At 33.5% G+C, this 16,753-nt stretch overlaps 1 protein-coding gene across 3 annotated transcripts in view; it reads right to left on the minus strand.

The window, feature by feature from the left end:
• Positions 1 to 1,019: 1,019 nt before the first annotated feature.
• LOC127700781 (G protein pathway suppressor 2-like) overlaps positions 1,020 to 16,753 on the minus strand; it is a 30,056-nt gene continuing 14,322 nt past the window's right edge. For 2 of the 3 annotated variants that reach the window (XM_052204435.1, XM_052204436.1), the window contains exons 5-11: positions 16,303 to 16,420; positions 15,482 to 15,620; positions 13,354 to 13,590; positions 11,778 to 11,875; positions 9,288 to 9,383; positions 4,533 to 4,607; positions 1,020 to 2,822 (exon numbers count right to left, since the gene is read on the minus strand). In XM_052204435.1, coding sequence (XP_052060395.1) covers positions 2,577 to 2,822; positions 4,533 to 4,607; positions 9,288 to 9,383; positions 11,778 to 11,875; positions 13,354 to 13,590; positions 15,482 to 15,620; positions 16,303 to 16,420 — 1,009 coding nt within the window. In that variant the 3' untranslated portion in view covers positions 1,020 to 2,576. The remainder of the gene's footprint in view (positions 2,823 to 4,532; positions 4,608 to 9,287; positions 9,384 to 11,777; positions 11,876 to 13,353; positions 13,591 to 15,481; positions 15,621 to 16,302; positions 16,421 to 16,753) is intronic. The other variant, XM_052204437.1, reaches the window with a different exon arrangement.

Raw genomic sequence — 16,753 nt, forward strand, 5'->3', positions numbered from 1 at the left:
AAAAAATGTGTTTTTTGGCCCCTTTTTGGCCCCAAATTCCTAAACGTTTAGGGCAATTACCCCCAAACTCAAACCCAGCTTTCCCTTTGTGATATGGAACCTTGTAGTACAATTTCAGAAAGATCCATACACTTACACACAAGTTATTGTCATGAAACTAGAAAAATGCTTGTTTTTTGCCCCTTTTTTGGCCCCTAATTCCTAAAATTTGGAGGCAATTACCCCCAAAATCAATCCCAGCATTCCTTTAGTGATATGGAACCTTGTGGTACAATGTCAGAGAGATCCATACACTAACACACAAGTTATGTCAGGAAGTTACAAAATGCTTATTTTTGGCCCCTTTTTGGCCCCTAATTCCTTTACTGTTATTACCATAACCCCCAAAATCAATCCCAACCTTCCTTTTGTGGTATTGAACCTTGTGGTAAAATTTCATAAAGATCCATTCACTTAAACTAAAGTTAGAGTGCGAAAACCAATGTGTCTTCGGACGACGCCAGACGACGCCGGACGACGACGATGACGACGCCGGACAACGACGACGCCAACGTCATACCAATATACGACCACAAAAATTTTTTTGCGGTCGTATAAAAAGTGTGAAAAACTGATTTGCCGGACTGACAGACAGACAGACAGACAGACAGACAAAGTGCAAACCTAAAGTCCCCTTTGACTTCGTCGGTATGGGGACTAATTATCACAAAAAAAGTTTAAATGAAAAATACACAAAATAGCGATAATGCAATGAATTAGATAATTCATACTCCATAGAAATTTGAGACATTAACAGAAATCTTAAACAGCTTATCAATAATGTTAATCACAAAGGGCACTCACTGTTTTCATGCAAACAGCTATTACTTCAGTAATGTTAGAAATAAAATATTAATTTGTCTTTTCTTTTTTCAAGACTATTTAAAGTGCAAGTTTCACTTTTTATTTATTCCTTAATCTGTGATAATCCCATTCTCTATTTATCATGGTTATTTGTGCAAAATTACATACAACGCAAATTATTCTTACAACTGTATTTTTATTTGGTAAACATTGTACACATTTTATAACAATTTACACAACTTTTCTACTTTTTTCTTATAGCACATGATACTTATATATAATAATGTTTAAAAATATGTAAAACAATGTGAAAACAAATAAAAAAGCAAAAACAACAAAATATAAGAACTATTCAATCCAAATTAATAGCACAATAGTTATGGGGTCCTTATTTTACCAGAATATAGCAAAACATAAATGTTATATTTATTTGTTGTTTTTCTATTATTGGATCAAAGTAATTCATTATTTCTAAATCCAAGGATTATTGACATACATGTACAGAGAAAAACAACATTGTGAATGAATAACCTCACTGACAATAAATGTTAAAGCAATGAAATAACATTATTTTCATTAATGTGTAAAAAAAAATGACTTAACCTTAGTCTTTAGATAGTGAATTTTACAATCTGATTCACATTTATGAAATAAAGTGACATTGTTGAAAAGTCAGTTGTAAAGGGGCAAACACCAAAGATCACATATACTTAGCAACTTAAAGATTGCACCAACTCTTTGAAGACCCAACTTTCTTTCAAATTCATTTTTTTTTTAATTTATTTTGCTTCAATTTTTTTTTTAATTTAAGCATGAAGTTAACTAGAAATTAAATATAAAGAGAACTGAGAGAACTTTTTTTATAGTTGCACCCAAGTTTTCCACCAATAAAAGTAGAAAACCAGAAGTCGGAGATCTATGAATGATTTCTTACAATATCCAGTTTCAAACCAATTATTGAAGTATGTACATGTAGTATTGTGTAGCATAGAAAAACAAATACATAAAACAAAGAGGTTGTACAATCATGGGTAAACAAGTATACACTTATTTCTTGGAAAAAAATACAATCATAATCAAGCTTGTCTATCCTACGAACTGCGAAATTTCTTAAAATAGGTATGTTCTATCAGTCTTACATACTGTAAATTCATGAATTATTGCGATGTTTTTATTAATGTGAAAAATGCAACAGTATCAGGGTTTGCAATAATTAAAACTTGCATTCATAATTTCAGTAGTGATTTAAATTCACAAAATTTTAGCAATTGTATAAGTTAGTTCTCACATTTTTACCAGTAATCAGGTCTTTGCAATGATAAATCCACACATTAATTTCTGAATTCAGAGCAAGTAAAACACATTACATACCAGTAAACAATTGTGATGGGATTGCTTCCCTTAGTATATGTAGTAGATAATTAGCCAGCCGTAAGCAGTTGAGCTAGGAAAGTTCCTATTTAGCTCAGTCGGTTAAAGCACTGTCTTGTAACATAGAGGTCGCTGGTTCGAGTCCAGGAGGAGTCAATGTAATTTTGTAATGAAAATCATGCTCTCCCGTTTCACAATAAACATCTTAACCACAATAACAAAAAACAACAAGTAAACAATGAAGATTGGAACTGTACAAACTTTGAATACTTTGTATAACCAAAGCAGGGTAGATAATCAGTTATTAACTACACATTTTAACAACACAGAAAACAAGTTCTCATCACTAATATAGTGTCTTCTTAAAAATATTGTCTCCCACCATGCTGTCCTCCCATTGGCTGGGCTGTCATAGGTTGTCCTGTCATTGGCTGGGCTGTCATAGGTTGACCAGTCATAGGCTGAGCTGTCATTGGCTGTCCTGTCATTGGTTGAGCAGTCATTGGCTGTCCTGTCATTGGCTGAGCTGTCATTGGCTGTCCTGTCATTGGTTGACCTGTCATCTGAGTCGACATTCTCACCTGGGATGCTTGTTGTGGTGAATAGTTCTACAAAAAAATAATCCAAAGAAATCAAAATAAATTCAATATGCTGATATTGTTTTAAAATAGGAAAGGTAACCCAAAATATTACAACTATTTCTTTTTTTTTATAAATAAAGCATCATCAGTACACGAAGTACTTTTAAAACGATCATTGTATCACAGTCATGTCTCCCCCTTAAAAACTCCTTTAGCTGACAGAGAATCTGGTGTTTAGAGGTATATAGGTTCTGACAATACCTAACCTATAGTAGTTACTGCTTCTTCATTGTCCATTAAGGGAGGTAATATTTAATGTGAACTTTTTGTAAGATATAGTATTGTTTTTTGTTCATTTCAAGGTAGAATATTTACCGGTATATTGCAATAAAATATGAATATCTATTTAATAAACTGTTGACACAGAGATATGTCTCCCGTTTTGTACTTTTGATAGTATACTTGTAATGCAAATGTTTAAATTAAAATAGCAATATTTAAACATGTAAACAATGCAAATTATTCAGTCAATGCATCATGACTGAAAGTACAGAGCAAAATAACCTCCATGGAAAGGAAAAGTGCCAAAGCTTATAAAACTGCATACCAAATATCATTGACTTATCATGTCGTTCTCTTTAAACAAACCAAAACACAAACTTTAACATGTTAACTATGTAAAAGTTTCAAAGTCAATATTGTTTGTTTGTGTTTAACACTCCTTTCTGCCACCTTGGCTATATCATGGCGGCTAATCTTTATTGGTGGATGAAACCGGCGTACCTGGATAGAATCAACAACCTTTGGCAGGAAAACTGACATTTCTTGTCAATTAAGATTGGAGTTGAGCACCCCTCATAACAAATGGAGTTCAGGAATCTGATTACAGTAGTTGTCATCTGTTTATGTAGTTCATACGTGTTTCTCGTTTCTCGTTTTTATATAGATTAGACCGTTGGTTTTTCCGTTTGAATGGTTTTACACTAGTAATTTTTTGGGGCCCTTTATAGCTTGCTGTTTGGTGTGAGCCAATGCTCCGTGTTGAAGGCCGTACCTTGACCTATAATGGTTTACTTTTATAAATTGTAACTTGGATGGAGAGTTGTCTCATTGGCACTTATACCACATCTTCCTATATCTATTCAAACTCACAAGCTTAGAGTTGACAGACTAGTGTTCACTGTAGATAACCTACTTAGACCACTCAACCACTGTGGCACATGTGGAGGTGTAAAAATGGTTGTGTCTAGGGTTTACAAGTTTCATAAAGCAGGAACTGAAAATATATGTTGACATTCCAACATTTGCGCAAGAAACATGCCCAGAAACTTCAATTAGTTAATTAAGAAATTTAGAATTGTCACTAAATATCGTTCTACGTTTAGGGGTAAAGACTTGTTGCACAATCAGCACGTGGCAATTGTTTATTTACATTTTCACATGATCATCCTTAAGGTGCTTTTTGATTGGATGCAGCCAGATACAACTGCGACCAATAGAAACCATTACCTCGTGGATCCGAAATTCTATCTTAATCCACCAAGGCTGGAGAGGAGGGGACTGGATCGTCGCCCTTGGCTACCGAAGATGATGATAACCTGGCTGATATTGGGAAGTCCAGGTTTTATTTCTGTAAAAATATGAGAAATTGCTATGGACGTACACACAATCATGGGTACTACTTCAATAGTCCCTTCAACTTAGCAGAGGGAACTTTTGACCTATAATATAAGTTACCTGTTGAGGCTGTTGATAAGCAGAAGACTGGGGTGGGGCCTGGCCTCTGGCTGAGTATCCTGTTACTATGCTGCCCTGTAAATATATCATGAAGTAAGTATACATCGAAGCTTTGAATCAACAAGCATTCTGTGAGTATTGTATGGCAATACATAGTCACCTACCGGTTAAAAATTCATCGTAATGGAATGAAATTCTAACTTGATCTATAACTTGTCATGTGAATTTTCTGTGTCCAAAAACCATAACTCTGCACAAAATCATCAGACCGGAACAAAATTCCAACTTGATCTGTAACTTGTCATGATAAAACTATAAACTAATTATCAAATCAATATCTTCAAGAATGACAAACTAACTTCCACTAAATTCTTCAAACAATTTACCAAAAGACAAGGAAAAAAATCCAAAATGTCATTTTGTCTTTTAAATTTAAAAAAAAAAAAGAGTTATTCCACTTTGAACAGAAATCAACTAATTAACAAGAAATGATTGTAACAGGATGCTGTTACGAAGTCTCCCAAACGAAGCTCCTATAATTCGAAATTCCCAGTGTCACCTGACATTGGACAAAGTCCAGTGAAAATTGGTTTGGTCCAGTAAAGTATATGCATTAGTGATGCCTGAGGACTAACCCTGTATATCATTCAAATCATCTTGGCATGACAAACCAGAATATATATGGTTTAGGGGTGTTGATCTCGACCATTTACAAGATATTAGAACTTTCTCAAATGGCAGGGGGTCGGGATGACCCCTGGGGACTAACCCTGTATATCATTCAAACCATCTTAGCATGACAAACCAGAATATATATATGGTTTAGGGGTGGGGATCTCGACCATTTACAAGATATTAGAACTTTCTCAAATGGCAGGGGGTCGGGATGACCCCTGGGGACTAACCCTGTATATCATTCAAACCATCATAGCATGACAAACCAGAATATATATGGTTTAGGGGTGGGGATCTTGACCACTTACAAGATATTAGAACTTTCTTAAATGGCAGGGGTGGGGGTTACCCCTGGGGACTAACCCTGTATTTCATTTGATGTGCTTTATCATGACAAACCAGAATATATATGGTTTAGGGGTGGGGATCTCGACCATTTACAAGATATAAGAACTTTCTCAAATGGCAGGGGGTCGGGACGACCCCTGGGGACTAACCCTGTATATCATTCAAACCATCATAGCATGACAAACCAGAATATATATGGTTTAGGGGTGGGGATCTTGACCACTTACAAGATATTAGAACTTTCTTAAATGGCAGGGGGTGGGGGTGACCCCTGGGGACTAACCCTGTATTTCATTTGTTGTGCTTTATCATGACAAACCAGAATATATATGGTTTAGGGGTGGGGATCTCGACCATTTACAAGATTTTAGAACTTTCTCAAATGGAAGGGGGTGGGGATGACCCCTGGGGACTAACCCTGTATATCATTCAAACCATCATAGCATGACAAACCAGAATATATATGGTTTAGGGGTGGGGATCTTGACCACTTACAAGATATTAGAACTTTCTTAAATGGCAGGGGGTGGGGGTGACCCCTGGGGACTAACCCTGTATTTCATTTGATGTGCTTTATCATGACAAACCAGAATATATATGGTTTAGGGGTGGGGATCTCGACCATTTACAAGATATTAGAACTTTCTCAAATGGCAGGGGGTCGGGATGACCCCTGGGGACTAACCCTGTATATCATTCAAACCATCTTAGCATGACAAACCAGAATATATATGGTTTAGGGGTGTTGATCTCGACCATTTACAAGATATTAGAACTTTCTCAAATGGCAGGGGGTCGGGATGACCCCTGGTGACTAACCCTGTATATCATTCAAACCATATTAGCATGACAAACCAGAATATATATGGTTTAGGGGTGGGGATCTCAACCATTTAAAAGATATTAGAACTTTCTTAAATGGCAGGGGGTTGGGGTGACCCATGGGGACTTACCCTGTATTTCATTTAATGTGCTTTATCATTTAGAACATTTTCAATTAAAAAGATTGTGTCTATCACAAACGGTTTTCAATTTATAATCATTTGAAAATTTAAAAAAATAAAATCCCATAGGGTTCTATAGTAAAACCCTCCTTTCTTTTTGCCCCTCAAAGTACCCCTTTATAAACCCCAATGCACAAACAAAACCCTGATTGCACCACTAGACATGTTAGTCTAGCATATTGTGAAACCCTAAGTTAATCTGACAAGCAGTTTTGGAGAACGGGTGCGGACAAGTTCAAATTTAAAAGCGGCGGAAGAGGAAGAAGAAGAAGAAGAAGAATTAAAAACCAATTGTTCAGAGAACAATTGAAGGTCTTTCCACAAAAAAACATGTATTTTAATATGAAAATAGTAAAATTCGTTTTAAAATGTCATTTCCAGCTTCAAATGATAGCTTATTGTACGCTGATTCCAAAAATATATGGTTTCTATACAATACTTTTTAAATAAGGGAGATAATTTGTTACTTCCTGTTTGAAAAATGTTACTTCCGGTATTATTCAAACGTTTAATTGACACTGATACCAAAAATATCTGGTTCTATAAATTTTTACATTAATTAAGTACAAAAAAAAGCTACTTCCGGTTTACACAAGGTCACTTCCGGTTGGCTTTTCTAAGGTTAAATGGCTTGAAACCTAATGCAAAAAGTCCCATGGATTTATCATGTATACATATGAGGTAAAAGCAAAGGTCAAAATCTAGAATGTCAATTTAACCTATGACCTTGAGCTCAATTTCAAGGTCATCAACCAAGGACCTAAGATCAAAAGACCCTAGGACTTAATTATATTTGGTTCATGAGTTATATCACCATATGCATATTTTTAAATAAAAGAGGGGAGAAAACTCTAATTTGATGTAAGCGTACCCTTTAAACCGATATGCATGTGTTACAACATGTCGCAACTAACAATTTAGTAAAAATATGTTGTCGATATCTTATATCGTGTTTGAAAAGAGGTGAAAATAAGCCAAAATCCAAATTTAAAAATGACCTTGACCTTTGACCTTGACCCTATTTTCTTTTTTTTGGACCAAGGACCTCAAATCAAAAGACCCTAGGTCCCTATCACTTATTGTTTACCAATTACAATTACATTTTACTTATTTTAAATACAGAAGGGGAAATAACTCTCATATAGAGTTTCTGGACCGCTTCGGTCAAAATTATTCTTAAGATCCTGAGGATATAACGAACAAATTGGAGACATAAATTTGTCATAATCTTTTATGGTTGCGAAGGAGATGCGTACACAAGAAAAACAGTGTTTGGGGAGATAACTCTTACAATAAAAAGTATTCGGCTAAACAGGGTCAGTTTGAAAATCGCAATAACTGTTCGATATCATACACAAAAAATCTAAGCGACATCTTGCGAAACAAAAAAGCACCGTCAGAAAAAAGTGGCGGAAGAAGAAAAAAATAATAATAATAATCAGAAGAAAACCAATAGGTCTTTCCACAGAAAAGTGGAAAGACCTAATAATAATAATAATAAGAACTGAGCAAAACCAATAAGTCTTCCCAAACTTCGTTTGGGAGACTTAATAACTATTTCATCAAAAATTTAATTCTAGGGAAAGGGCTTTAACTGAACAAAGAGAAAAGCTAAAATCGTGAAAATTGAACTTGACCTGTAACTTGTCATGATAAAACAATAAACCAAATATCAAATCAATATCTTCAAGCATGAAGAAAAAAAGTCTAGAAAACTGATTTGCCGGACTGACAGATGGACAGACAGACAGACAGACGGAGTGCAAACCTAAAGTCCCCTTCGACTTCGTCGATAGGGTACTAATAACTTACTTTCATATGTCATTCATGCTGAGCCACATCTCTATATTAATCTATGCTACATAATTTAACATTTATACTCCTGCAGCTAATACATTAGTTTACTTAAACTAGGTTTATTTATTGTCCATTCACAGATTGAAAGATTTATATCTCACTTAGACTATCCAGATTGATTCCCTTAGCATTTTTAACCATGCACATTGTTCACAAAAAACATTTTGGCTTATTGGACGGAAAAGCTGTTTTCACAAAATGGTGATCCATAAGGCTTTTCACACTTGTTACCTACTCTTCTTTGTTTTTACTTTGTTGGACCAGAAGGCTTGTGGTTTATTGTAAAGATTGTATTCATGTTTTAAAAATACGACTCATAGTGCTTTAGATTCTAGAGATAAAATGTGACCCAAAATGTTGAATAAATATAGAATAACCATACATTGTCTCAAACTATATATTTTATTTGTACAAGGCTTAAAAACAGGGATAAAGTTCAGCGAGTTTCTATCCTGTTTTGAGCAAAGTACAAATAAAATTTATATTTCGAGACAATTTATGGTTATTCTTTATATACTGCAACTCCTACAACTGTTCCAAATGAAATATTTAGCGTAAAAACCATCATTTTTGAATTTCGAGCGAACGACGTAAAAACTCCTCTAACCTTTTAATGACGTCATAAATAAAACTCTACAGAAACGCATTGTCAACGTCATAAACAAGGTTATATACGGTCAGTGACTGTATATCACAAATGATTATACGGTCAATGCAATTTGACGGCACAAATAGCACATCTGCAGCATATATCTACAGCACATGGTAAATTAAAATTAATTTAAAGCTAAAATTGATTTAATAAGATTTCTTGATAATTGCTTTTAGATCAAATAAAAGGGATTAAACAGCTTTAGTAATGACTACAAACCTTTTGTTGTGGCTGCTGTTGTAACTGTATTTGTTGGTGTATTAGTCCCTGGGGGGTCTGGGCAGGTATTGGTGCAACTCCTCTAATCTGTTGCTGCTAAAACGTAAATTATACACTGAAGCAATGGTTGTGTAAATAACATAACTCTCAAGAATTGTTAATTACAAGATCATTAATGTTGATAGTAGGGATGTCATCTTGGTGAAAAATTACAAATCAAGTACTCGTTAAATTTGATCGAGCGATACTCAAGTACTTGCTTGGAAAATATGTCCAAATTGATAAAACAATCATACATATTTAACACTTTGTGTATTGTTGTCTAACTGACCTTCAATCCCTTCATTATTATCTGGGACTAAGAATGATAGGAATTATGTACCATAATAAATTGTTCAATTACAACATGTACTTATTATTTAAACAATAATCCAATTCATAATTAAATAAACACCTTTTGAATACAAATAACTATCAATTCAATCCAAATCAAACATAATCGTAAAGAAAATACTGGTGTTATATGATTAGAAGTGTTATATGATACACTGCTGTGACACCAATTTGTCAGTTTTAGCATTGTGTTGTTTGACTCTTATATGGTGTTACATGTTTGTAGTACCCTAACAAAGTTTACATTTCACCAATTTACTGTCAATGCATCTTTTAAAGTATTTGAAAACGGAAGATTTCTGAGGTATTTTATACAATAATTTGGAGCAAGCGTATGCATACAAAATTTTTTTAACCATGATTAATAAGTGATTTAATTTAATTTTCTGAGGGGCTTTTTCCAGAAAAGTCATTTTTTTGGAAAGAAAGGGGCAATGTTAGAACAGAAAACTGATTAATCGAGTATCATTTTGGTATTCGATACTCGGTAAAACCGAGTGATACTTGAGTACTCGACATCCCTAGTTGATGGGTTTGTTCTCAACAAGGAGTGATTCTTTTCATAACCTCTTGGATGCCTGGATGCTTGAGAATGTCACTACAAACTGAACAAATCTATGGTCTAAATTATTCTGATTGTTGAATGTGATGTCACACAAGAATTGCTTCTTGCAAGTAAAATTGAAGCGAAAATTAAGGACAAAGGATAATAATAAGATAAGAGTTATTTCAGAAACCAATCATTTTTTGTGAGCAATTTTTCTTGACTTTCATGAATAGAAAAATAACACAAATATAAATCATTGTGAATATGTAAAACTTAGAGCTCTCCTTATATAAATACAACATGAAGTTTAGAAAATAAATCACAGAAAAAATAGATATGAGCCAAAACATGACCTTAAGCGAAATTTTACACACATTTACAGCTCTTTTCATAATGCTGGCAAGACAAAGGTTTGTTTGGCTTGCTTGCTTTGTTTGTATCGATGTTTGCTCAAGCGTTGTTATTAAGATTGACATCTGAAAATATTATAAAAAGGCGGATTTAAACTTGTATAAATTATATTTAAATTTGATTGGACATTATCAAATAATCAAATTTACCTATACACAGGTTTAACTCCGCCTACTTATATTGTTTGTAGATGTTATTCTTAATTACAATGCTTGAGCAAACATTGATACAAACAAAGCAAGCAAGCCAAACAAACCTTTGTCTTGCTAGCATTATGAAAAGAGCTGTAAAACATCTTTGTTCAGTACATCTCATAGCAATTTATCATTTTGGTAAAGCCTTAGGCCATATCTATATATCAATGACAAGATCACATAATTAAGCTATTTTGGCAGTTTTTCAAGTTTTGCACTAGCTGCAAGTAGTTCGAAGCCTTAGTTAAAATATGGAAGACAAAATTATAAAATATAAATACTGGCGTCTGGCAGACTAATATCTTATGAACATGTGAGGGATACTATTTAACATATTTATAAAACCCTTTCTGATTTTTAATTCAAAGGGGCCAAAATATCATACCTTCCCCTTTATGCTATATTTTTTTTGTGGATTATGTTTATAGTGGGCAGTATCTTGAAGGTGTATTCAATCTTAATGCAGTTCCTCTTTTATCTTTTTTCAATTTTCAAAATGTACTGAAATAGGACAACTATAACATACTTTGATATGTAATTTGCCAATATTTTTTATATACATATAAATATGACAATAAGAGTATACGTATCAGCCTATAAATTAACAATATAAGTTCAGTCTTACACAAGTAATATGTAATAGTTATCCCATGAGGACGCGGTGTGTCAGTGTAAGAGTTCGATTCCCCGCTAAGACACTGGAAAATTAGTAGATTTTTTCTACATAATCTTGAAAATTAGTCTCTATTCTTTCTAAATTTTGTTGTGTGTTCGACATTCCCGCCAAAATGTTCAAATGTTCCTGAACAAAAGAAAGCATGCAGAACAAAGAAACTCAAGGTAGGGTGATCTGGTAGGGGTGATTCAACTCAGATTTCCTCTGTTAGAACAAAAGAGTTGGGATGTAAATGTACAATTATAATGTCTACAAAATTTTGTAATTACCTGTTGAAGTTTATATTTATTTTCTTCATTAAAACCAGCTTTCTGATTGGCATGCTCCAATTGCTGCTGTAAAGACCCATGTGATTGACCCATATAACCTACCAAACAAACAAACAAATTATAAAAAGTTCTATAACATATTAAATCATGATAAATACAATGTATAACAGATTTTTTTTTCTAAAACTGGTGTATAATAAGTATAATGTTTATTTTTTAATGCATGTATTACAACTGACAGCAAATATCTGAAACCCTATCAAGTCTACCGGTACTTATTATTCACTTTCTTGCTTGCTTAAAGACTGTCTTCAAATATGTATTCAGTGGCCGTGACATTCTAGGCAGAACCACAGTTGATTTCTAGGTACAAAAATGTATTCTACTATTATCTTTAATGGAAAAAAAAACAAAAATAACTAAACAAAAATACCGAACTCCAAGGAAAATTCAAAATGGAAAGTCCTTTAACAAATGGCAAAAAAGCTCAAACACATCAAACCAATGAAAAACGACTTGGTACAGGCATTTCTTTTTGTAGAAAATGGTGGATTAAACCTGGTTTTATAGCTAGCTCAAACGGATATCACCAATACTATCTGCAATATTTATTCCAAATAAATGAATATGCATAACTGTAGAATTCTGATTCCCATCCTAATTTTTACGATAATGTTGTTTATATATAGAGCCAGAAAATTTAGATACAATCAATGGATGTTAACTCATTCTTAAAGGATATTTATTTAACACTGTAGTAAGATCTTTGAAAATTGTTTCGTCAGTACTAATATTTATTTTGTTATTGATCAATTAAAATATAACTGAATTTTTATATTGCCATAGATTTATGAAAACTTGTGGTCCTATATCTTGTCAAATTCATGTACTTATATTTTGGCATTGCACAAGGTAATGCTATTCTCTGACTGTTTATGACGTCTTTACACTAATACCCGTGAATGTGCACTAATTGATACTTTAGTCTTAGAAAAAATAATTTAATTATATAGGTGTCACTTGCTTTAAAATATCAGTACTTTGTGTCTTTTGTCTTTATGTTAAGTTGTTTTTTGTGTCGATCTGATTAGTCAGGCCATTTCTAACTGAGTTTTACAGTTTGTTGTTATGTTGTGCTGTATTACACCACTGTCCCAGGTTAGATAGTGGGTTGATCTCTCACTAACATGTTTAACCTTCCACATGCTATATGTACCTGTCCCTAGCCGGTAATTCAGTGGTTGTCATTGATTGCTGTCTGTCATATTTATTTTTCGTTTGTTGTTATGTCATAAATCAGGCCATTGGTTTTTCGTTTTAATTGTTTAACATTTTGTCATGTTGGGCCATTTCATATAATAATATATATACATGATATATATTCAAAAGCAGACTATAAAGTACGGGTTTGGCTCATGGTTGGAAGCGGACCAGTGACCTATAGTTGCTTACATCTGTTTTGTTTGGACTCTGTTGGATAGTTGTCTCATTGGCAATTGTACCATATCTCCCTTTTTTATTTTTATACTGATAAGTCTTGAAATAAGAAGTTTTGTCAATATTGAATTATACTTACCAGTTGGCTGTTGCATCCTGGGATATCCAGGGTAAGATTCTGGAATTTGTTTCGGTTGCTGGTGGGCGTAGTGGTTAGGATATGATGTAAATGCTGATTGTGATGCTGGGTAACTTTTACCGGGAGATTTATTTCCAGTGTAAACTGCTGTCTGTTGTTGTTGGTAAGTATGAACAGAAGGTTTACTGGTGTATGTCACCTGACTTGACGGGGTGTGTCCAGGATAGGAACTAGTCTCTGGAAATATAAATATTCATTATGATAACAATATTGAAATCTTATGTTCTATTATCAGATTTAGAATAACAAAACTAGTACTGTCAAAGAAATAATAACATAAAAATATCATATTGTTCCATGTTTTTGACAGATTCTTAAAAGCTCATACCATACTGGTATAATGAAAGTTCTACAAATCATTGTCTGACAGTGCATAATACTGCTTTTAAGACCAGTAGTATGTATTTTTCCCCTCCAAAATACAGCTAATGTTACTGATGTCATTAATATGGATTAATATAGTATCAAGTGTTACAACCTGTTTTTGTCCAGCCTGCGACATTTATGTCGCAAAAGCGAGACATAGCGTTCCTTGATTCCAGCGTTGGCAGCGTCAATGTTTAGGTTCAGTCTGTGGTTTATAACTTTGTCAAAACTTCATGGAATTTTATGAAATTTGGACAGAAGCTTGTTTATGACCAAATACAGTAACCATAGCAAAATTTTGACAATATTTATTTCCATTTTTCCATATTTTACCACTAACATTCAGATTCAGTCTGAGATTAAAATTTTTCAGTCATCAATAACTTTGTCAAACCTACATAGAATTTTATGAAATTCGGACAGAAGCTTGTTTATGACCAAAAGACAGTATCCAGAGCAAAATTTTTAAAATATTTATTTTCATTTTTCCGTATTTTACTGATAAATGGACTCCCTTTTTTAAGTCAACATTACACATTTACACTGATAGCAGCAATCGTAGGCGAGACACAGGGTTCCACAGAACACCTTACGAAATTTTTGTTAACAGTTATACAATAACCAACAAATGTTCAAATGAAAGAAAAAAAAACTTTTTGATAGATATATATATGTCACCTAAAATTTAACACAATTGAAAAAGAAATAAACTGCTTCGCTGAGCGCAGCTGGATACGCCTGCAGAGGTCCAACCCTGAACAGTTGGGGCAAAAATGGACACAATATTCAAGCTTGATACAGGTCTGAATTTGGATTGTAATTAAATATTTGATATATTATAGGTTTCTGAATAAATGTAGTCAAAGAAATTGAAATTGGTTATATGAAAGATTTCTTGCTGTTGTGCAATACACTGTGCTGTCGCGTAATACTTTGTAAATCTGTTGTCAGACTATAAACAAATAAAATCTTATAACTGGGAAACATAAATTGAAAATTTATAAAAATCAAAAGGGAGCTTACAAAAATAGATATAAACTATTTACCAAAGTTTCATAAAAAATTCTGAAGCATTTTTGAGTTATTGTCCAAAACCTGGAAAATCCCCCTTTTTGTAATGAGTAAAACCCCATAAATCGGAAACGTATAGTCTGAAATTTATAAAAATCAAAAGGGAGCTCATGTCGATAGAAATAAATAATTCACCAAAGTTTCTTGCAAATTGAGTTATTGTCTGAAAACTGGAAAATCCATCCTTTTTAATTGAAAAAAACCCCAAAACTCGGAAACGGAAAATCAGAAATTTATAAAAAACGAAAGGGAGCTCACGTCAATAGATATGAACAATTCACAAAAAGTTTCATGCAAATTGGCGAAATTGTTATTGAGTTATTGTCGGAAAACTGGAAAATCCCCCCTTTTTTAATGAATAAAACCTCAAAACTCGGAAATGGTAAATCTGTAATTTATAAAAAACGAAAGGGACCTCACATCAATAGATATAAACAATTCACCAAAGTTTCATGCATATTGGTTAAAACGTTTTTGAATTAATGTCCGACATGTTGAAGACGGACGGACGTAAACGGGCGTATAAAAAAGGATCAAAGACTAAGCTTGCACAGAATGCCTCTTAAACAATGTAGTATGGTCTGTATTGAACATTTAGTTGGTCCACTGTATTTTTCATTCTGGTACTTACTATAATCAGACTGTGTATGGTGTGGATAAGGGCTGTGTTGCTTGGGTGCCGTTGGTTGCATCATTTTTGACTCTGTGTACTGTTGATATACTGAAGTTGGCGGGGGTGATGGACTGTGTGGTCTCTTCATCGTCATTTGCTAAAAGGATAAAATCATAAAGCAATTGTGAATTTATACAGAAATTATTATTCCTATGATAAAGAGTCATGACTTTAATACTATGCTAAAGAAATTGAAATTAATCATTTATCTTGTTGAAAGAACAATAATTAATAGGACACAGACAAATGCTCTGGACACTTATTTGACAAAAATCTAAATCTTCTCCTTCTAGTGTTTACTATTGGAGACTTGCAAACCGTAAAAATATTTTCATATTCCACAATATCTCTATCGGCTATTCCAGAATTAAATGCAAGGGGGAATGGGATTTAAGATCTGATTACCAATAAAACAAAGTAATTCTTACAAAAATTTAAGGAAAATGCAACCACCCATATTTGATTAATTTGTGTGCCTCTCCCCCCACCCCAACTTGATAAATTTTGAAATTGCCATACAAAAAACGACTTGACTACTAAAAATTCCATGACAATACAACATATGGACAGGTTCTCAATTATCCCAAATTTTGAAAGTTTGTGCACTATGTGAATCGTGTTCAAAAATTCTGAACTTAAAGTATACATCTAAATGACTGTGAAAAAATCTAACTATAAAGAAATATTATATTGGTATTCCAAAAAATAAACCATGTAGAGAAACTTGAAATTGGACTACAGGTATGTGCCAGTCAATGAGTGGTCTGAGATATACTTACAGGGATCATTGGCTGTTGTGGTCTATAAAGTGTAGGTCTCCCAGACTGCATTGACAACATTGAATGACTCGACACTGGAATGTGAGTTTGGTAAGCTTGTTGGATATTCAACATTTCACTAAAAGTAAAAAATGCAAAATATGTGAAAATAATCTATAAAATTACTTACTTATTCAGTCCTCTTTGTGCTTTGACACACATAAGACTAGCCTTCAGAAAACTTAATTTAATTATTTGCAACAGAAAGAAATTTTCAGATAGAATTTTTCTGTAAGTTTTCTTTTACTGAGCAGTTGGTGATGATGATGGGAGTGTGTAATGTCATTGGCTGCCAGCAACTGGTTTCTCATGTAACAGAACAGGTGACCTTTACATTTAACTATTGGCAGTTCATCATAGACCAAAGGTCCCAGGAGCCTGTATTGTGTGCAGTTCATAGACAGATGGTCTA

This window comes from Mytilus californianus, unplaced genomic scaffold (assembly GCF_021869535.1).
Source record: "Mytilus californianus isolate M0D057914Y unplaced genomic scaffold, xbMytCali1.0.p SCAF_5, whole genome shotgun sequence".
Taxonomy (NCBI): Eukaryota; Metazoa; Mollusca; class Bivalvia; order Mytilida; family Mytilidae; genus Mytilus; species Mytilus californianus.